Consider the following 23,193-nt stretch of genomic DNA (forward strand, 5'->3'; position numbering starts at 1 on the left):
TTAATTCCCATTGGATTGCTGAAGATGTGGTCCAGCTACTACGACTGAAGGACATGAAGGACTTCCTCATCCCTCCCTTCCCTCTCACTAACCGTTCTTCCGTCTCTCTTCCTCATCGTCCTCTCTTCTGGTCTCTCCTTCCGTCGTCTCCATCGCCTCCTCTTTCTTCTCCTCCTCCTCTTTCCTCTCCTCCAACTCCTCCTTCCTCTCCTTCTCCTCGTTCCCTACAGCCTCTTTACCATCCGTATCGGGGTCAGGGGTCATGGGGATGGCGTCGTACAGGTCGCCGGGGCCTGTGCCGTTGCACGCCGGGCGGGGATGGTCGGCCAGGGCGTCCCCTCCCTCTGTCGTGGCTCTGTCGTCGGGGGCGGGGTTGTTGTTGTCGCCGCTGGGCTCCAGCTGGTTGGCGTTCCGTTGGTCGTCGTCCTCCTCCTTGGTCCTCTGCGCCCGGTTCTCCGTGGCGTCCTCGTTCTCGGGGCTGGTGTGGCCGTTGCAGTTCACCTCAGTCCTGCTCCCCTCCTCCTCCTCCTTCTCGGTTCCCTCCTGCTCCCTCTCCCCCGGGTGTTCCGGCTGGTTCTGGTGGTTCCAGACCTCTGGAGCCGTGTCTGAATCCAGAGCAGAACCATAAACCCCGCCAACCAAAGAAAAAAATTGATCAAACATGGAAGACAACTCAAAAAGTGAATTCAATTGAACTCGAGCCTGCCCCGGACAAAGCTCGTCTTATGAAATGTTGGGGAATGATTCTCTACACTATGATTTAAGAAGTGTGTCAAAGAAGTGTATCAAATTCTAAGAACTTTATAGAAATTCTAAAAATGTCTGCACACGGCCCCAACCAACGTCAAACGACTCTCAACACCCAACATTCTGAAGTGGCAGTTGTTAGAATGTTGGAAGTTTAAAATTCAGCTGAAAAATCCATCCAACCGACAGCAAGTCACCAACAAACCTGGCACACGAATCCAACGATGGTGTTGGTTGGCATTAGGATTGCAAAATTTCGGGAATATTCACAAACTTCCCAAAACTCCCAACAGGAATTTATGGGAATCAATGGGAATTCATGGGAATAAACTGGAATTTGGGGGGAATTAACATGAATAAATGTAATTCTGTTTTCTAGTTTATTCCTGTTAATTCCCATAAATTCTCATGGGAAATTTGTGAATATTCCCAAATTTTGCAAACCTAGTTGGCGTTGGTTGGGGCCATGTGCAGACACCTTAAGAAGAATATCAAATTCCCTGGCTGAACATGTGGAAACCTTACTAACTAATATACAAGCCAGATTATTTATCTATTTAAGGTTAATCGGTCAGTTTGTTGGCGTCTGACCTGTGTTGCTGTGGCTGGCTATGTCCTGTAGTGTGGAGGATAGAGTGGGGCCAGTGTCCAGTGGGCTGCTATCTGTGGCTTCTGTGGTCTCCTCTTCCTCCTCCTCCTCCTCTTGCTCTCCTCCGTCGGGCGCTCCCTCCATCTCCTGGATCCTCTTCTCCAGCAGCTCCGCCTGCTTCTTCTGCTTCTTCTTCAGCTTCTTCTTCTTGTTCTTGGACATCTTCGCTGTCTGAGGAGGACGAGAGAGGTTTGAGACAGGATGAACGTTTGAAGACGAGAGAGGTTTGAGACAGGATGAACGTTTCGGGAGGACAGGAGAGACATTTGAGACGGGAACATTTCAGGAGGACAGGAGAGACAGGAACGTTTGAGGAGGACAGGAGAGAGGTTTGAGTGGACAAGAGGTTTGAGACATGATGAACGTTTGAGGACGAGAGAGGTTTGGACGAGCATGAATGTCTGAGGAGGACAGGAGAGACGTTTGAGACAGGAACGTTTCAGGAGGACAGGAGAGTTTGGGGGAGGATGAATGTCTGAGGAGGACAGGTGAGAGGTTTAGGGGAGGATGAATGTCTGAGGAGGACAGGTGAGAGGTTTGAGACAGGAACGTTTCAGGAGGACAGGAGAGTTTGGGGGAGGATGAATGTCTGAGGAGGACAGGTGAGAGGTTTAGGGGAGGATGAATGTCTGAGGAGGACAGGTGAGAGGTTTAGGGGAGGATGAATGTCTGAGGAGGACAGGTGAGAGGTTTGGGGGAGGATGAATGTCTGAGGAGGACAGGTGAGAGGTTTGGAGGAGGATGAATGTCTGAGGAGGACAGGTGAGAGGTTTGGAGGAGGATGAATGTCTGAGGAGGACAGGTGAGAGGTTTGGAGGAGGATGAATGTCTGAGGAGGACAGGTGAGAGGTTTGGAGGAGGATGAATGTCTGAGGAGGACAGGTGAGAGGTTTAGGGGAGGATGAATGTCAGAGGGACAGATGAGAGGTTTGGGGGAGGATGAATGTCTGAGGAGGACAGGTGAGAGGTTTGGGGGAGGATGAATGTCTGAGGAGGACAGATGAGAGGTTTGGGGGAGGATGAATGTCTGAGGAGGACAGGTGAGAGGTTTGGGGGAGGATGAATGTCTGAGGAGGACAGGTGAGAGGTTTGGGGGAGGATGAATGTCTGAGGAGGACAGGTGAGAGGTTTGGGGGAGGATGAATGTCTGAGGGGGACAGATGAGAGGTTTAATGGGAGGATGAATGTCTGAGGGGGACAGATGAGAGGTTTGGAGGAGGATGAATGTCTGAGGAGGACAGGTGAGAGGTTTGGGGGAGGATGAATGTCTGAGGAGGACAGAGGAGAGGTTTAATGGGAGGATGAATGTCTGAGGGGGACAGATGAGAGGTTTGGGGGAGGATGAATGTCTGAGGAGGACAGATGAGAGGTTTGGGGGAGGATGAATGTCTGAGGAGGACAGGTGAGAGGTTTGGGGGAGGATGAATGTCTGAGGAGGACAGAGGAGAGGTTTAATGGGAGGATGAATGTCTGAGGAGGACAGATGAGAGGTTTGGGGGAGGATGAATGTCTGAGGAGGACAGGTGAGAGGTTTGGGGGAGGATGAATGTACAGGGGCTTTCATGCAGAACCAGCGACATATTAAGTCACTCCATCACTCCAGTGTGATGTCGGCCAGATATGGGACAATTCGTTGGGACCGTCATGGAACCTCTGGTAGTTTGATTTCCCCGAAACTGTATTATTTGCAGAAGCAACATACTGCAGTGTACATACTAAAGACTAACAAGGTCTCACAATGGTGTGTTTATTAGTCAAGACAAAACATAGAGAAACCTACTGCTTTAGGTGCCGGGGCTGTGCTCACTGTAATGAGAGAGAGAGACAGAGAGAGAGAGAGAGAGAGAGAGAGAGAGACAGAGAGAGACAGAGAGAAAGAGAGAGAGATACAGAGAGAGAGACAGAGACAGAAAGAACATTAGTCATTAGTGTCTGTTGGCTACGTGACTGAACTAGCAACATCCCACCCTACGATCAGTGGTCATCATCAGCGGCCGTGTGTGTGTGTGTGTGCGAGCCATTTCACACAGCTGTGCCGATGCACTCCCCACACTGTCACAGACCAGCAGGAGTCATACACTCAACTGAGCGAGACAACTGAGCGAGACAGTTATTTTCGTAACAAACAACCCGAGTGACTCACACCCAAAAACAAATAAACAAAGAAACATTTTTAACAGAATTCAGCATGACCATATATAAAGACCCTAGTGGTCTAATGCTTCTTTTCCCAGAGATCAAATCAATATCTCCGTGTGTCCCTTCCCTTGGTGATCGTTTTCTCTCCCTGCGAAACCTCTCGATATAACACACACGCGCATCATCACATAACACCGACACATCACACACACACCGACACATCACACACGCATCATCACATCGGACAGATTTGAGAAATGTGTCATCCTCTCCTCGTGTCATCGCCCCCCCCGGAGAGTCCAGCCCTCAGCTGAGTCCCTCAGGGGGGGGGGGGGCGCCCGTGTTCCAACACTTCATACCTCACACAAGAGGCCTCAAACCAGCGACGCAAAGCATAAAAGTGCACACAACTTCTGGTTTGAGCATCATCGTCCCGGGTCCCGGTAGGGAGACATAGTTGAAGATGCAGAGACCCAGTAGGGAGACATACATGTAGTTGAAGATGCAGAGAGCCAGAACTCACGGAATAGACAGTATAGTCTTCGTATTTAGCGTTAAGCCATCATCAGAATATCATACTGTATGCTGATGATGGCTTAAGGCAGAAATATGTCTCATTTTCCCAATAAATTCATGCTGAATTCTCTGTCTATTCAGTGAGTGCAGGTTCTCTCTCTTCTCTCCAACCAATGACGCTCACGTCTTTCTCAGCCAATCACAGCGCCCTGACCTTGACAAGCACCGTGAAAGACTGACTGTCAAACGCAAGGATTCAACAAGCCTGCAGGAAATGAAGAGCACGAAGACAAAAACACGACGACTGTAAAGTTCTACTGAGATAACAACAACAACAACAACAAACACTGCATGCTGATTGGAACAAGAGAAGGGGGGGGCTCACCTGCGGAGCCGGAGGGGGGCGGGGCCCCGGTCCTCTGCCACTCGGTGGCCTCGGCGGCCATCTTGCGGACGTAGGGCTCGTTGACAGTCAGCAGGATGTTCTCTGGCTTGATGTCCGTGTGGATGATCTTACATTTGGTGTGGAGGTAGTCCAGGCCCTGTAACACCTACAGAGCAAACCAGGGAGGGACTGCTGCACTCAAGTCTCGGACACTTGGGCATTACAGGCCATGTTTGGTGCGGATATCGACTGCTCCTTTTCTACAATCTACCTAGGAAACATTCCACATCATTATTCGGCATCAGATAAATACTTATCTGATTTCTTGTCTCTAGCTAAAGGTGTGCCCCAAGGCTCAGTGTTGGGTCCTGTCCTTTTCACCATCTATATTAATGATATTGTCTCTGCACTAACTGGCTGTCATGCTCATCTATATGCTGATGATACAGTTGTCTACTGTATTGCAGATGCTGTGCAGGAAGCCATTGAGAACCTGCAGCTTTCTTTTAATGTGCTGCAAGAAGCTCTCACCAATCTGAAACTAGTCCTCAATCCTAGCAAATCTAAGTTTGTTGTTTTCTCAAGCCAGGATTATTGATTATGATGGGCTACATTTATTAATGGCTATCGGTATTAGACTACAGTGACACAATCTATAGACATGCTTCTGTGACTACCCTGAAACCCCTAGACTCTGTCTACCACTCCGCCCTAAGATTTATTACGGGTGATAGTTATGACTTGTTTGTCTCCCTTTGTACCTGGGCTGCGCCCCGGGCTGATGTAACAGTTGGTTGGGGGGCACATTATAAATAAAAATAACATAACATTAACATGACACCCACCACTGTATTGTTTATGATAATGTAGGCTGGTCTCCTCTCTAAGGCGTAACTATCACTGGTATTTGTTATTTTCAAAGCCATTATTGGTAAACTTTAACCATACATCTCATCTGTTGGACTGGAGCCATGGTACCTACCAGACCCAATCAAACGATCAGCTTGTTTTCAGGGTTCCTCAAGTGCATTCTGAACTTGGTAGAGCTGCTTTTTTCTATGATGTTCCTTATACTTGGGATACCTTACAACAAACTCTAAAGCTTGGAGGTACTTCCTCCAGTCAGAGTTTAAATCCATGGTTCCTGACATTTATACTTAGACCTGGAACCGTTTTTAATTATGATTGATTATTATTATTGTATATTGTATTTGTTCTGTTATTTGTGTATCTGTGTGAACTTGTCAACACTGTAAATGAGGGAAACCTCAGTGCTTTATGAGTATAAAGGTTTGAAGGAACTATGTCAACCTACATCCTCTCTCAGAAAGCATACTGTATACATATGATGGTATATCGTCCAGCCAGGTGGCTAAGTGCAGATGTAAACCCTACTACACGGAGCAACTTGACCCTAGAACACTACCACTTCACAAAGCAGAAGCAGTGGTTGAGAAGTGTAGTGTATTGTTGTGAAATAGGACGTGTTTGAGGCTGATGACGTTTGGTTTACCTGTCGTATGATGCTCTTGACGCAGGGCAGAGGCAGGCCCTGGTAGTTGGACTTGATGATCCACTTGAGCAGATGGTGGCCCAGCACCTCAAAAACCATACACACGTCTGGTGGAACGCCAAGTCAAGGACATACACAGACGATTCTTTCAATGAAGAAATACTCTCCAGTTCAGATATAACTGATGCTACAACAGCATCTACGCTAACTTCCGCCATTGATGTTTTGGAATGAACAGTTGCTTCTCGCTGTTGTCGCACCTAAACCCCGCAATGGTTTTTATATAGGCTATACAATTAAACACGAAAGCTGCCTGCACTGTGTGATTGTGTGAATTGCATCCCTTAAAATCAAATCGTAAAACGCAAGAGGCTTTTCCAGGACCGCAGGAATCTTTCCATGGAGTGACGAGTGGTTATGTTTAGTTTTTTTTTCTCATGAGGAAAATATACAGAACAAGACAGGGAATAGATATGTATAAAATGAATGGTAGAATTCAACCATCAATACATTATTAATGTTTTATAAATGGATTTAAAATGTCCTTCCATTCCCTCCGCCCTCAGGATCACCTACAGGGAGCGGGGGATGGAGTTGTATTTTCAGCTGTATTTAACATTTTAAGTAAATTACGTGGAGTATCGCAATGTATGGTGATAAAATCGTATTATGACCTGTGTTGTGACATGTATTGGATGTATCGTGACGTGAGGTCCATGCCAAACCCAGCCCTACTGAATATGCTCTCCAGTACCACGGCGCCCCAAATGTCCTTTAGCCAACCTCCCGTCTATTTCAGCTGCCTCCACAGAGGGTATTCTGGGAGCAGGAAGTCGGGGCGGGCTGCCTGGACACCCAGCTGTGGCTAGGATGGAGGCCACCACCGAGGGGGCGGGAGTCTGTAACTGGGTGTCCCTCACCGTGATGCGCCGTTTACGGCCAGATAACGTTGGACCAACGTCAGGGGAGCGTCTGGGGGATGGATGTTTTATTTTTTATTTTTTTCAAGTGGCAGAGGGGCATTGTTGAGGCAGGCTTGATAAATCAAAATGATCTCTGGTATAATATCATATAGTCATATAATTCATCTGCCAAACGTGTGAGCTGTGTCTGGTTTTCCTGTTTTATACTTTAAAACAATACAGATAATACACTGTTCTGACATTATCAAGCATTTAGTATATCATCTGGAGTAACCTGCTTTTCTTGTATAATGCATACCACTTTATATATTTCCCATATGATGACAATACGAGAGAATTACTCCATCCTTATGTGTGAGATTGCAGTCAACAGTCCTACTTTTGGAAATTGGACAACTGAAACCCTGCTATTTGGGTAGCAATGATTGTAATCACGAAGTCCATGATATCAGTCACTTGTTGTTCGAAAGATGGAAGTGCAGGACAGAGGAGACCAGAGCATGTGCTACAGGGTCCACACGCTAGCCAATTAACCTACAGGGTCCACACGCTGGCCAATTAATCTACAGGGTCCACACGCTGGCCAATTAACCTACAGGGTCCACACGCTGGCCAATTAACCTACAGGGTCCACACGCTGGCCAATTAACCTACAGGGTCCACACGCTGGCCAATTAACCTACAGGGTCCACACGCTGGCCAATTAACCTACAGGGTCCATACGCTGGCCAATTAATCTACAGGGTCCACACGCTGGCCAATTAACCTACAGGGTCCATACGCTGGCCAATTAACCTACAGGGTCCACACGCTGGCCAATTAACCTACAGGGTCCACACGCTGGCCAATTAACCTACAGGGTCCATATGCTGGCCAATTAACCTACAGGGTCCACACGCTGGCCAATTAACCAACAGGGTCCACACGCTCCGAATGACAACGCTGACGGTTGACGCCGATAGCCGCGGTGAAGCCGAGGGGTCAGATAACGGGGGTTAGGGTTAGATAATAGCCGTCGTCACGTCCAGGAGGAGTGAGGGGAGGATACGAGTGCCGTTCATTCCGGAGATCTTGAAGTCGTCCAGCAGCTGGACCACCTTCTCTCTGCTGGGGTCGTCGGGGTCCGTGTTTCTGACCTGAGACACACGCAGAAGAGAGTGTGTATGTGTGTGTATGTATACACTCAAGTTTGCGGCTGAATATTGTGTCGCGTCGCTTAGTCTTACTGATCTGAGCAGCTTGATCTCGTCCAACGCCGTCTCTGTGTAGTGCTCTGCACTCTTCACCACTTTCATGGCCACGAAACGCTTCCCCCTGAAGCAAAGACACTACTGTTACAGACTTCCCCCTGGAGAAAACACACTACTGTTACAGACTTCCCCCTGGAGAAAACACACTACTGTTACAAACTTCCCCCTGGAGAAAACACACTACTGTTACAAACTTCCCCCTGGAGAAAACACACTGTTACAGACTTCCCCCTGGAGAAAACACACAACTGTTACAAACTTCCCCCTGGAGAAAACACACTGTTACAGACTTCCCCCTGGAGAAAACACACTACTGTTACAAACTTCCCCCTGGAGAACACACTACTGTTACAAACTTCCCCCTGGAGAACACACTACTGTTACAAACTTCCCCCTGGAGAAAACACACTACTGTTACAGACTTCCCCCTGGAGAAAACACACTACTGTTACAAACTTCCCCCTGGAGAACACACTACTGTTACAAACTTCCCCCTGGAGAACACACTACTGTTACAGACTTCCCCCTGGAGAAAACACACTACTGTTACAGACTTCCCCCTGGAGAAAACACACTACTGTTACAAACTTCCCCCTGGAGAAAACACACTACTGTTACAAACTTCCCCCTGGAGAAAACACACTGTTACAAACTTCCCCCTGGAGAAAACACACTACTGTTACAAACTTCCCCCTGGAGAAAACACACTACTGTTACAGTGTCTCTGTCATATACAAACAATGACCTCATGATCTCACACAAAATAACATTCAGAAAGTGCACAGACGCCTCCTACAACCCCTTCCACACACGCACACACACACACTTACTGGATGTCCCAGGCCAGCCACACGGTGGAGAAGTGTCCCCAGCCCAGCTTGCGGATCACATGGTACCGGCCGCTGAACAGGTCCCCGATCTTCACATGATGATAACCTCCTGCAGGGACACGCAACATTAACAACAACAGCCTTGTTGTTAATGTTGGCTTAGAGGGCTTTGCCATGCCCATGGGAGAGTGTGTGTGTGTGTGTGTGTGTGTGTGTGTGTGTGTGCTTGAGTGTTATGTGTATGGGTGTAGAGGTTTGCAGTTGTTTCAAGTCAAGTGAAGTCAAATTTTATTTATAAAGCACATTTAAAAACGACTGCGGTCGAGCCAAAGTGCTGTACACAAAATACAATAAACAAAAGCACAAAGTACAATAACAACAACAGTACAGTAATATAAAAACACACAGAATACCAGGGTGTCGTGATCAACTACAGTCGAAGGCCAGGAAGAAGAAATGGGTTTTTAAGAGAGATTTAGAGAGACCCTAGGGTCTGGGCCGATCTAATGTGAATGGGTAGACTATTCCAGAGCCGAGGGCCAGCGGCTGCAAAGCCTAGTTTTAGGCACTTCCAGCAGGATCTGGTCAGCTGATCTTAAAGCTCTGGCTGGGGAATGGCGCTGCGAGAGTTCAGTTAGATAAGGAGGAGCCAGCCCATTTAACGCTTTAAAAACAAATAAAAGACGCTTAAAATCAACTCTAAAACTGACAGGGAGCCAGTGAAGCGAGGCCAGAATGGGGATGATATGGTGTTGAGGAATTTACATCCAAACACCTTAAACCTTTGTCCTCTCACTTCTCTTGTAATTCATCCCCTCCCCCCAAATATTCACATAGCTGTGCTAACATTAAAAATGGCTTCCAGAAGGCCATCTGTCTACAATAGAATAGCCATCCTTTGTTCATTTGCCGCCCTTTTTCTCATGTCACATGCCTGTACTCTTGGCCACGCCTGCCATTTCACATGACGTACAATGAAGTAGCCAATCACATCCTGGAAGCACCGTACCTTTGTTTTGATTGCATATAAGCCACAGCAAAACCCATAAACGGGACTTCGCTGACGAAACCACCCTTGCTGCGTTTTCAGGAAGTCCTTGCGCTCGTATTGTTTTTCACAATAAACCAGACTTAACCTTTTGAACGTATCTTGGTAAATCTTTTGACTAGATCAGTTTAAAATACCATCACAATGGTCACTGTTTTTTTGTGTGTGTCCCTCCTACCTCTGCAGTAGTCGTCAAGTGTGTGTGTGTATGTGTGAGTGTGTATGTGTGTGAGCACGTGTGTCTGTCCTACCTCTGCAGTAGTCAGTAGTAGTGTGTGTGAGTATGTGTGTGTATGTATGTGAGTGTGTCTGTGTGTATGTGAGCGTGTGTATGTATGCGAGTGTGAGAGCGTGTGTGAAAGTGTGTGAGAGCTTGTGTGTGAGTGAGTGTGAGCATGTGTGTGCATGTATGTGAGAGCGTGTGTGTGAGAGAGGGAGTGTGTCCTACCCCTGCAGTAGTCGTTGGGGTCCTCCTGCTCCTCATCATCAGAGCCCAGGATCTCCTCGTCCTGCTCTGGGAGAGGGGAGTCGGCCTGCTGGGGTGCTCCCCGCCCCGGGGGGTCCGGTCTGGGGGGGGGGGGGGGAGGAGGAGGTAGAGAGAGAGGGGAGAGAAAGGTGGGGAGGGGAGAGAGGGAGGGGGGGGGGGGAGGGGAGAGAGGGAGAGAGTGTGTTAATGCAGGACCATCTTGTATCTGAGCATGGTGGTGGTGAAGCATCAACATTATCAGAGGGGGAACCTGTCGTCTCGGTGACATCACTTTTGTGGACCCCAGCGGTCGGTCACCATGGATTCAAATAAACAACAACAAATGGAGTCCCCTTATATACACACTATATATGGCCTTAGACAACGCGGACTGGTCAGAGCAGTCCAGCACACGTCGACCGTCTACACTGGTGAAACTCTGGACCCTCGCCCAGCAAGGTCAGGGTCCAGTGTGTTTTGTGGAACACGGCGGGTTCCAGACAGACACTGGGGTTCCAGACAGACAGACGGAACCAAGTGGACCGCCGGTCGGTGCAGGTGGTAATTACCACACGCACGCACGCACACACTATTGTTTGTGCTGGTATGGAAGTGGTGGTGTGTGTGTAGTCGGTGTACTGTATGTGGGTCAGACAGGGATTTAGCTAACAGCGTGGAGAGGGAGTGAGTTGGAAAGACACGCATGAACAATTGCACACGCACACACACGCGCCTCTGAAGGACAGAAAAAAATACATGCAGAAAAGTGGATCAGGACAGCAGGACGTCCTGGTTAAAAGGAGCCTCTGCAGACCTCCCTCTCTCTCTCTCTCTCCATCTCTCTCTCTCTCTCTCTCCATCTTTCTCTCTCCATCTCTCTCTCTCTCCATCTCCATCTCTCTCTCTCCATCTCTCATTGGGAATCCTCCTTTCCTCTGTCTCTCCACAAATGCACCACCACTAGCAGTTTGATTTATCTGGAGGACAGACAGCCCGTCTGTCTGAGTTGAGGTCAGCTCTCTCTTCCCATCGTTCAGCCGAGCTGCAGTGCTGATCATGGACTCCCTCCATACGAGATAAAACTGAAGTAGAGGAAGAGAGATGCACTCTTAAAACGCACTTCGAGGCCCTCGTCCTGATGGAGCCTGTGGACAGAGAGGCACGACTATTCTCAGAGCTGCTGCTCAGGTCCAGCAGGGGGGGCGTGGCTTCACTACAGATGGGGGCGTGGCTTCAGTCCTCTACAGATGGGGGCATGGCTTCAGTCCTCTACAGATGGGGGCGTGGCTTCAGTCCTCTACAGATGGGGGCGTGACATCAGTCCTCTACAGATGGGGGCGTGACATCAGTCCTCTACAGATGGGGGCGTGACATCAGTCCTCTACAGATGGGGGCATGGCTTCACTACAGATGGGGATGTGGCTTCAGAGCTCTATAGGTTCAGCACCAGAGTCCCTTTGAGACGAGAGACCTAACAGCCGAATGCCCAGTATCATCAAATATTAACCCTACAGTATCGTTGAATAACTAATGGTTCACACACACTGCTTTAAATGACTACACTGTAGTTGTTCGTGATCTAGAGGTTCAGGGGTGAATTATTCAAACATGGCTCCGGCTCTGAGGCTTAAGAGTGTTGTTCATAAAGGACCATTCGTGGTCCCTTTTACACGCTACTGGAGTTCGGAGGCCGTTGAAATATTGAAGGAGGGAATCTAGCCTATCCAAATATGACTAAATAGGGTAGACTGGTTTGAGCCTGTGGGACAGGTGTGTGTGTGTGAGATGATTAACGCACAGCACCTCAGGTCAGAATCAGATAGAGCAGAAAACGTTGGTTCAAGGAATGTTTACACATCGGCTGTTAACGTTAGTCCTGCACATAGAAATTCACTGATATCAAATCAGCAGAGAAGTGCAGAAAAATTATTTTTCAGACTTCATGAATGGGACATGGAATCAACTGTCACTCAAAAATAGTTGTTTACACAAAGTTCTGTTGAATTGATTAGATTCAACATTGCACCGTAGCATACTGGAACATTAAAATGCCGTTAATTTAGGCTAACAATGAAATGCAGTTAACATCGTAAATAGCGATTTTTTTTCGGAAATGCATGTCCTAACAAATCAATGACAAGTTCCTTTGCATCTACTTATACTAAGCTATTCCACAGATGTGAACATTTTTTTTATGTTTATCTGCGAAGATATTGGGCTTCTTTCCCATGTTTTTTCACGGCACCGGCAGCTGTGTTTCATATCACTGCCTTGGTTCGGCAAGGCTTTGTGTGAGTTTTCATCTACCCCTCGGTTTCAGGTCAGCATCTGAAAACCCTCGTTTTGGAGGGCTGTTTGAACGTCCACTAGCCCTCGATATGCCCCCTAGCCTTGGAAGCTAAAAAGAATGGGACACACTACCCTACGCGTGAACGCATAAAAATATGGCCAAGGGCTTGGACTAAGAGGGGGTATTGTGGGATTGGGCCTTAGTACTTGGTGGCAAAGCCCTTGTTGGCAATCACAGAGGTCAGACGTTTCTTGTAGTTGGCCACCAGGTTTGCACACATCTCAGGACGGATTTTGTCCTCTCCTGCCCTCACTCCTTCTCAGATCATCTCCAAGTCATTAAGGTTTTGAGGCTGACGTTTTTCAACTCGAAGCTTCAGCTCCCTCCATAGATTTTCTATGGGATTAAGGTCTGGAGACTGGCTAGGCCACTCCAGGACCTTAATGTGCTTCTTCTTGAGCCACTCCTTTCGTTGCCTTGGCCGTGTGTTTTGGGTCATTGTCATGCTGGAATACCCATCCACGACCCATTTTCAGTGCCCTGGCTGAGGGAAGGAGGTTCTCCCCCAAGATTTGACGGTACATGATCCGTCCATCTTCCCTTTGATGCGGTGAAACACCTCCAAAGCATAATGTTTCCACCTCCATGTTTGACGTTGGGGATGTTGTTCTTGGGGTCATAGTCAGCATTCCTCCTCCTCCAAACACAGCGAGTTGAGTTGATGCCAAAGAGATCGATTTTTGTCTCATCTGACCACAACACTTTCACCCAGTCCTCCTCATTCATTCAGATGTTCATTGGCAAACTTCAGACGGGCCTGTACATGTGCTTTCCTGAGCAGGGGGACCTTGCAGGCACTGCAGGTTCAGTCCACTACGGCATTGTGTGTTACCAATTGTTTTCTTGGTGACTGTGGTCCCAGCTGCCTTGAGATCATTGACAAGATCCTCCCGTGTAGTTCTGGGCTGATTCCTCTCCGTTCTCATGATCATTGAAACTCCACAAGGCGAGATCTTGCGTGGAGCCCCAGACCGAGGGAGATTGAGTTATTTTGTGTTTCTTCCATTTGAGAATAATCGCACCAACTGTTGTCACCTTCTCACCAAGCTGCTTGGCGATGGTCTTGTAGCCCATTCCAGCCTTGTGCAGGTCTACAATCTTGTCCCTGACGTCTTTGGACAGCTCTTTGATTATTTGGTTATTCTGTCTCTTCTCACTGTTAAAATAAACCTACCGTTAAAATTATAGACTGATCATTTCCTGTCAGTTTTCAAATGTACAAAATCAGCAGGGGATCAAATAATTATTTCCCTCACTGTAAAAACCTAGCTGGCAATAAAACTGATTCTGAATTTGAATCGAGGATGTATGTATTGTATCGTATCGCAATGTATCACGATATGTATTGTATCGTGACCTATGTATGGTGATGCGTATCATATCGTGACCCATGTATGGTGATGCGTATCGTATCGTGAGGTCTTTGCCAACACCCAGCCCTAATCCCAGTGAGCAGGTCCAGATTGCAATAGCTGCTCTATCCTCCTCCTCTAAGACACATCAGCACAACCCAACGTGTGTGTGTGTGTGTTAGGGATGTCCCATTCCGATCCACGGGATAGGTATCGGGCCGATACTGACCCAGAACACTGGATCGGAAAAAATAAAAAAGCTCCGATCCACACATCACAGTCGTGAGCCGCTCATTAATCTTCTAATTAACTGTGTGGGGAAAAAAAGTAGGCCAACGTTACTAGGCAACAGTACTGTTTTGAGTTTGAATGCTGTTTGAGTACTTTACTGTTACTTGAATAAAGGGCCATATTTAAAGGAGAACTCCGCTGTCATAGCAAGTTTAGCTCAAATGTCGCTTTGTCCTCAATGAAACCGATCGGTACACACCAACATTTTACCAATTCGTGCCGTAGTAAGCTAGCTCCTTTTTCCTCTATGCGCGCAACCCCTTTATAATGGAGGTCTATGGGCCACTTTCCGATCCGAACCAGTGTTCTTGGCCAGTATCGGCCCGATATCGATTCTGTGGATCTGATTGGGGCCTCCCTAACACACACACAGATGTTGGGTTGTGCTGATGTGTCTTAGAGGAGGAGGATAGAGCAGCTATTGCTATCTGGGCCTGCTCACTGGGATTAGGGTTGGGTGTTGGCAAGGACCTCACGATACGATACGATGCTAAAAACTATGATAAACATGCATTTTCAAGGCAGGAAGCGCCAAGAAGCCCCTTACTGGTCTCAGTAGAATGTTGTCTTGTGAAATGAATCGCCATCCCCATGTGTTGACGTGTTAGGCATGGCTAGGAGGATGTAAACAATCGTCTAGCTTTACCGCGGCGGACGTTTACAGTGCGAAAGGTATGGTGTAGTGCGTTCGGCGAAATAGGTCTGGCTCAAATGGAGCTTTTGTTTCAATATTCGGTTTGAGAATGCGATATATTTCACGACAGCATAATGACACCGGTAAGATCACACCCTGCGCTTCCTGCCTCGAAAATGCATGATTCTCCAGAACCTACAGATGGCCAGCCTGCCCTGATACTCACTGTATATACACTGACTGAACTACTTATTTTTACAGTTATTTTTCTTAGCGTATCCTTTTTTCACACTAGCATTTTGTACTCGCCTGTCTTTGCAGTGTCCTGTCTCGTCCGTGCACCCTGTCCAATGGTGTCTCAATGTTATGCACAACAACCAAAAGCGAATTGCTAGTATGTTGTTAAACTGCATGGCAATAAACGGATTCTGATCACATTACTCATTAAGCCGGCGCTTTCATCCAAAGCGACTTACAATAATGCATTTAACAGAGGAAGTCAGTGTACCTCTACTCACCAGAACTCACAAGTGCATCTCCTATCTAAACAAGTGCCTAAGAGCATAACTTAGTGCTAAAGGCAAAGTGCAAGAGTAGCAAAATATAAATACAATAGGTGCTTAATAGGGAGGATCATGGTAGTACTTCTTGAAGAGGTGAGTTTTGAGCCTGCGGTGAAAGATGGGCAGCGACTCTGTTGTCCTGACGTCAGTGGGCAGTTCATTCCACCACTGCGGGGCCAGGACAGAGAAGAGCTGTGACCGCGTCGATCGACCGCAGGGGCCTTGGGCTTTAACACTCTTGCAACCGTAGAGCAGTGCTCCAGAGTTGGAGAAGACTGCAGAGCCTGAGGCACAGCTGGGGGTCCAGTGACTGGAGGCCAGACCCCCTGTGGAGAACAAGCCTTCTGATCAGATCAGTCTTCTTCCAGGATTAGCTCCCATTAAAACAACATCTCCATCTGCTGCACCGTGCTGTACACACATACACACACACACACACGCTGTGTTGCGTCTGTCTGCGAAGTGAGAACGCTTCATCTATAAGTGCACACATGTACAACACACACGTATCAATTATATACAAATACAAGGCTAATTTGTTGCTAAGTAGAAGTGCATGTACTGCCAAGACATTCCCATCCACTTGAGATGACTTAATAGGCTACATGGTCTTTGACTGTAGTCTGCAGTTTATGTATGACTGCTCTGCTGTTCTTTGCACTAATCAGCGTTGGGATTAGCCTTCCTCGTTAATCACCGTGGGAACGGGCTAATTAAGCAACCAGTCCTGTAAGTAACGGGGTTTGACAGACCCGGACGGACGGGGTCAGGTAGGGTCGGTAACAGGATGTGACATCATAGAAGAGTGCTCTATGTAAGGCTTAAACGTCCCTTTGGATGGAGATGTTCAGCTGTATCCAAAACAACCCACTGCACAATATCTGAGATTCAAGATGAGAGAACTGCTGAATAGGGCTGGGTATCGATTCAAATTTCAAGAATCGATTTGATTCCGATTCACAAGGTGCAGAATCAATTATCATGAATCGATACGATTCAATATCGATTCGGTTAGTGTTACTAAAACCTGTTTTTGTTTTTTTAGCTATAACCTTAATTACATGACTGCCAAGTTATGCAACACATCAATACTAGGGCTGGGTATCGATACTGATTTCCATGAATGAATGAATGAATCATTGAATGAATAATTGAATGAATGAATTAACTATTAATTCCTTCATTTATTCATTAAACAAAAGATTGATTTTGGGATTCATGAATCGATTCTGAATCATTTGATTCAGAATCGATTAATCGATTTTTTTTTAACCCAGCCCTACTGCTGAAATCAGGTTTGCATGTGCAAACCTTGCAGAAAAAGAACTCGTTTTACAAAACAGCATTTGAGAAATGTAGAAACGATCCCAAAAAGACTTGGAACACAGTGAAAGGACTGCATGGGAGGTCAAATACTTCATGTCCTTCTAGTGTTGAGGTTGATTGAAAAATCAAGACAAAACCTGAGGACATCGCTAATTGTTTTGGTGACTATTTCGAGCAGAAAATACAAAATCTGAGGTGTAACATGAAGAACCCAGTTACAGATGATTCAATTGCAGGTCTTATTGACAAGAAGATTATGGTGGGAAAGAGTTGTTCCTTCACATTACCTTCTAAGGTTACAACTGAGGAAATATTGAAGATACTGGCCTCCCTACCTGAAAACAAGTCTCCAGGACATGACCTCATTAATAACAAGCTATTGAAACTTGCAGCCCCCTACATTGCAGGCACCATCAGTTACCTGTTCAATTTATCTTTCAAACAGGGTAAATTCCCTACTGAGTGGAAGCATGCTAAATTATGCCCTATTCCGAAAGACAGCAGGAAGACTATAGACAGAGCAAACAGTCGTCCGATCAGTCTGCTCCCAGCACTCAGTAAAGTTTTGGAAAAGATAGTGAGCCACCATATATGGAAATACTTGGGAGGAAAATCAGATCATATCTCCAACCCAGCATGCATATAGAAAGAACTTCTCCACTGCAACAGTATTGGTGAGCATGACTGATCAATGGCTTAATGCCCTCGACCATGGAAAACTAGCAGGCCTACTCCTTATAGATTTTAGTGCTGCTTTTGATCTTGTAGATCACAGTATATTGTTGACCAAATTACGTCACTATGGATTTGACAGAAATGCATTCATGTGGACAGAATCTTACTTGGAAAATAGAAAGCAATCCACCTACATTAATGGTTCCTACTCATCCCCACACAGTATAAATTGCGGAATATCACAGGGCAGCTGTCTGGGACCGTTAATGTTTTTGATATTCACAAACGACCTCCCCCTAGTGCTAAGCAAGACAGATGCATGCATGTATGCTGATGACATGACTGTCACAGCAATACGAGAGACTAAATGATGTACAGGAGCACCTTCAGACGGATGTGAAATCTATCATAAACTGGGTGACTCTAAATAAGCTTGTATTAAACAAAAATAAAACAAAAACCATGTTGATATGTACTTCAAGGAAGAGGCGTAAATTGCAGTCACTTAGGTTATCAATTGATGAAGTCCAAATTGTAGAGGTCACAGAGACAAGATTATTGGGAGTACCAGTTCAAAACAACTTGTCTTGGACTAATCATCTAACCCATCTCTCCACGAAGGTACAGGGAGCAGCAAGTGTGATTGGACGAATTGCAACTCATCTGCCCAGAAGGTTGCTCAAAGAAATATCACACAGCTTAATATATGGTCAAATGAGTTACTGCTGTACAGTGTGGGGAAATGCAACCCTTGCAGACAGAAACAGACTTCAGACCTCCCTAAATAAGGCTGCCAGGAGGGTTCTGCGCTGTGGCTTTGAGATGGAGGTGAGGGAGCTCCATGCCACACTAGGGTGGCCAACAGTTAGTCAACTCATTTCAGAACAGTCATTAGCACTTTTCAAACAAATTATTGCCCTTAAGACACCTGCAGACATATTCAACAAACTACAACGGATTAGAAATCTACATGCAGTTAATACGCGGAATAGACTGAAGGACAAATTCACTCAAATCAAGGATACAGACGGAAATGGGCAGACAGACTTTTACATATAGGATGGTGATCATGTGGAATTCAATGCACTGACCATAGTGCTGTATTTTCCTTCTTTGAACTTCTTTTGAAAACAATTTACAATCTTTTGTTACAATAATTTTAGATGTGTGATTTCGTAAGTAGCTGTGTTTTTGAACTATTGTATTTTACTGTTATTATTGTATTTACTATCATGTTTCTTTCTTTTCTTATTTTTCCTTGAATTCCATTTATGAATTGTAGTATTTTATGCATTATTGTATTGTACTGTATGTTTTAGTTGAGGACTCTTGGAAGACTAGCCGATGGCTAAAAAAGATCCTAATAAACAAAACAAGTGACTTCCTTGGCAACCATTAAGAATTTTACAGGCATCATCAGTCAAACCTGCTTTAACAAATCCATCTGCCATAATCATATTCTCAAAAAAACAGAAAAGGGTATACTGAAGTGGATGGCCGTGTTAGTGTGGAACTATCTAACGTGTTAGTGTGTAGCTAATGTGTTAGTGTGGAACTGTCTAATGCATTAGTGTGTAACGTCAATGTCATTTTATAGCATCATTCATACAAATCAATGTAGCACATAGTGCTTTACATTAAAGTGTAACTCATGTGTTAGTGTGTAACCATCTAATGTGTTAGTGTGTAACCATCTAATGTGTTAGTGTGTAACCATCTAATGTGTTAGTGTGTAACCATCTAATGTGTTAGTGTGTAACCATCTAATGTGTTAGTGTGTAACCATCTAATGTGTTAGTGTGTAACCATCTAATGTGTTAGTGTGTAACCATCTAATGTGTTAGCGTGTAACCATCTAATGTGTTAGTGTGTAACCATCTAATGTGTTAGTGTGTAACTATCTAATGTGTTAGTGTGTAACCATCTAATGTGTTAGTGTGTAACCATCTAATGTGTTAGTGTGTAACTATATAATGTGTTAGTGTGTAACCATCTGGACTTGATGGAAAGGTTTGAAAACATCTTGCCTTCATCAATAGGTCTATTGGCTTGACCATGGAGTCCATGGCAATAGGATTATTCTCGATACACTGAATGCCAGGCGCATGTAGAAAGAGGCAGAGATTGAAAGGTGTGTGTGTGTGCTTTTCTTTTTCCATCTCCATCATTGATGAGGTTGAATCAATCTGAGCACTCTGGAGAACTCTCAGCCCACACTCACACCGCAGGCAGAAAAACCCCCACCTTGCTGACCTTCTCCTCTTAGTCACTCACTCACTCACTCTCTCTCTCTCTCTCACTCGCACGCACACACGTATGTACAGGCGCACACACACACAAAACACATTGCACATACTTAGTCCCACACTAAAATGAACACACACCCAAAAAAATCTCAATGAGATCCTGCCCCATTCTACTCCTCCTCCCTCATACCGTCTGTCAACCACACTTCCCAGTTCCTCATCCCTCCCTCCTACTCTACTGGGACCATGCCTGCTGTGGTCCGTCCCCTCTACCCTCCCACTCAAATGCACTACAACACTGCACCCTTCCCTCCTTCATTCACATCCTTCTCTCCTTCATTCACATCCTTGTCTCCTTCATTCGCACCCTTCTCTCCTTCATTCGCACCCTTCTCTCCTTCATTCGCACCCTTCTCTCCTTCATTCGCACCCTTCTCTCCTTCATTCGCACCCTTCTCTCCTTCATTCGCACCCTTCTCTCCTTCATTCGCACCCTTCTCTCCTTCATTCGCACCCTTCTCTCCTTCGTTTGCACCCTTCTCTCCTTCGTTTCTCTCCTTCGTTTGCACCCTTCTCTCCTTCGTTTGCACCCTTCTCTCCTTCATTCACATCCTTCTCTCCATTTGCAGTTCTCTCCTTCATTCACATCCTTCTCCTTCATTTGCAGCTTTCTCTCCTTCATTCACATCCTTCTCTCCTTCATTTGCACGCTTCCCTCCTTCATTCACATCCTTCTCTCCTTCATTTGCACCCTTCTCTCCTTCGTTTGCACCATTCTCCCCTTCATTTGCACCCTTCTCTCCTTCACCCTTGTTTCCCTAGTTCATCTACAGTGACCTCTGACCCCGTCCCTCCTAAGGCTCTGGCAGCTGAAGAGAGTTCTCTCTCTCTTAACAGGTTTAGCATGACGGGCAGACAGGTTTAAGACCAGCAGGTTAAAATCCCCTGAGTAGACTAAACCACAAACACCACAACCATTAGAAAACAGTAGACTAACCCACAAACACCACGACCATTAGAAAACAGTAGACTAACCCACAAACACCACGACCATAAGAAAACAGTAGACTAACCCACAAACACCACGACCATAAGAAAACAGTAGACTAAACCACAAACACCACGACCATAAGAAAACAGTAGACTAACCCACAAACACCACGACCATTAGAAAACAGTAGACTAACCCACAAACACCACGACCATAAGAAAACAGTAGACTAACCCACAAACACCACGACCATTAGAAAACAGTAGACTAACCCACAAACACCACGACCATTAGAAAACAGTAGACTAACCCACAAACACCACGACCATTAGAAAACAGTAGACTAACCCACAAACACCACGACCATTAGAAAACAGTAGCCTAACCCACAAACACCACGACCATTAGAAAACAGGAGTGGGGATAGAAGGTGGATAGATTGGGGGTGTTGATCGGTGCGAGACCATGATGATGATGATGATGAAGAGGCGTCAAACGTCAGTTCTCTCCCTGGCTCCAGTGAGCTGTAACCAGCGCACCTGCTGCTGCGTTTTCACCAGACACACACACACACCAAAGACCTCCCAATCAATCCACCCGATATCATTCAAACAGCCGCAAACACACACACACTTTCACAACTCTTGTAAAGCAGACCTGAATGTCAGAAGTGTGACCTCTGCTCTCACAGAGCACATGTGCCATAACACACACACACACGTTGGATGCTAGATCAAAAAATATTACCAAAGCCTTAAAAGACCCTGTCAAACGGACACCAGGGGGTGTGTCTCTCTCTCTCTCTCTCTCACACACACACACACACACAAACACACACACACACACACACACACACTCTCTCTCTAACTCCCTCACTCTCAGTCCCTTACCTGCAGGATGCGCGGATGCCCATCGGACCTGGTGGAGGCGGGGGGGCAGCTGTGGCGGGTCAGAGACCCCCTCGCCATGCACCAGTCAGAGGAGAGGAGAGAGGGATGAGGGGAGGAGAGGAGAGAGCCTAAGTGTGGAAAGGAAGAGGGGAGGAAAAAGAGGGCAAGTGAAGAGGAAGGCAGGGAGAAACAGAGGGAAGAGAAGGAAAGAGGGGATGAAAGAGGAAGAGAGAGAAGAGTGGATCTGGTAGACACACTGCTGCAGGCCAAGAGAAGAAGAAGAGTGCCTGGATGGAGATAGAGAGCAGTGTCTCTCTCAATTTCTCCTTCTCTCTCTCATTCACCCTCTCTCTCTCTCCCTGTCTCTCTCCCTGACTGAGAATTATCCCTGGCTGTCGTCACTCTCCGGCCCCTCCCCCCTCCTCTGCCTGCCCTGCTCTGATTGGCTGGTGTGGGCTAGCACTGCATTGCAGGTGAAGGACGCCTCTGCTTCCTCCCCGTCAGACCAAAACAACACCAGCCCCCCTCTGTCCCCCCTCCCTCCCTCCCCCTCTCATCACAGCCGTCCAAATCTCTCCTCCTCCTCTCGTTTTGCAATGCAGCACGGTCCATTTACACACACACACACACACACACACACACACACACACACACACACACACACACACGAGTATATTAATGCAGAACTCAAGTGGACATAGCAGGTCTGTATTAGAATGCTGCTGCCTCCATAACAGCCTGAGGGCTTCACTGCTATATGAAGTGGTCCAATGCTGTTACTATGGCTACAAGAGGTAAAGTGCCAACGAGTGTCACTTGACCCTTTGTAGCCAGCCAGTTACTGTCTCACACACCCCCACACACACACACCACACACACACACGTATAAAACATGACCGGTAATACATCCAGAACAATGTCAAACACAACAATGAGCTAATATTTTTGTTGTTCCGATTCCGGTTCTAATGACCTGTGGTTTGTGCGACAATTCTTCCATGTTTCCATTAGAATCGAGGCTTGAAAACTAAAAAGGAAACAATTAACCAACATATTTAGAACAATCAGTCCAAAAAGAAAGAATCCTCAACAGAAAACAAAAACACTAATGTTCTCCAAGGTCAACCACAGGCATCGTCTTAACATGCATCCTCTCAGTGGTGGCTGGTATTGTGCATGATGATTAGGCGGCATCTCCCTGTGGACCGCAGGCAGAGGGGGTGAGGGGAGGCAGAGGGGGTGAGGGGAGGCAGAGGGGGTGAGGGGAGGCAGAGGGGGTGCGGGGAGGCAGAGGGGGTGCGGGGAGGCAGAGGGGGTGAGGGGAGGCAGAGGGGTTGAGGGGAGGCAGAGGGGGTGAGGGGAGGCAGAGGGGGTGAGGGGAGGCAGAGGGGGTGGTGTCCTGATAGCTG

At 46.7% G+C, this 23,193-nt stretch overlaps 1 protein-coding gene across 1 annotated transcript in view; it reads right to left on the reverse strand.

Moving 5' to 3' along the window:
• Positions 1–23,193, reverse strand: part of srpk1b (SRSF protein kinase 1b) — a 37,136-nt gene that overhangs the window by 7,703 nt on the left and 6,240 nt on the right. Inside the window, exons 3-11 of the mRNA XM_084445637.1 lie at positions 10,449–10,567; positions 8,953–9,061; positions 8,099–8,186; positions 7,921–8,008; positions 5,950–6,056; positions 4,437–4,602; positions 3,177–3,202; positions 1,339–1,567; positions 93–605 (exon numbers count right to left, since the gene is read on the reverse strand). Coding sequence (XP_084301763.1) covers positions 93–605; positions 1,339–1,567; positions 3,177–3,202; positions 4,437–4,602; positions 5,950–6,056; positions 7,921–8,008; positions 8,099–8,186; positions 8,953–9,061; positions 10,449–10,567 — 1,445 coding nt within the window. The remainder of the gene's footprint in view (positions 1–92; positions 606–1,338; positions 1,568–3,176; positions 3,203–4,436; positions 4,603–5,949; positions 6,057–7,920; positions 8,009–8,098; positions 8,187–8,952; positions 9,062–10,448; positions 10,568–23,193) is intronic.

The sequence above is a fragment of the Borostomias antarcticus genome (assembly GCF_949987555.1).
Source record: "Borostomias antarcticus genome assembly, chromosome: 11".
NCBI classification, from domain to species: domain Eukaryota; kingdom Metazoa; phylum Chordata; class Actinopteri; order Stomiiformes; family Stomiidae; genus Borostomias; species Borostomias antarcticus.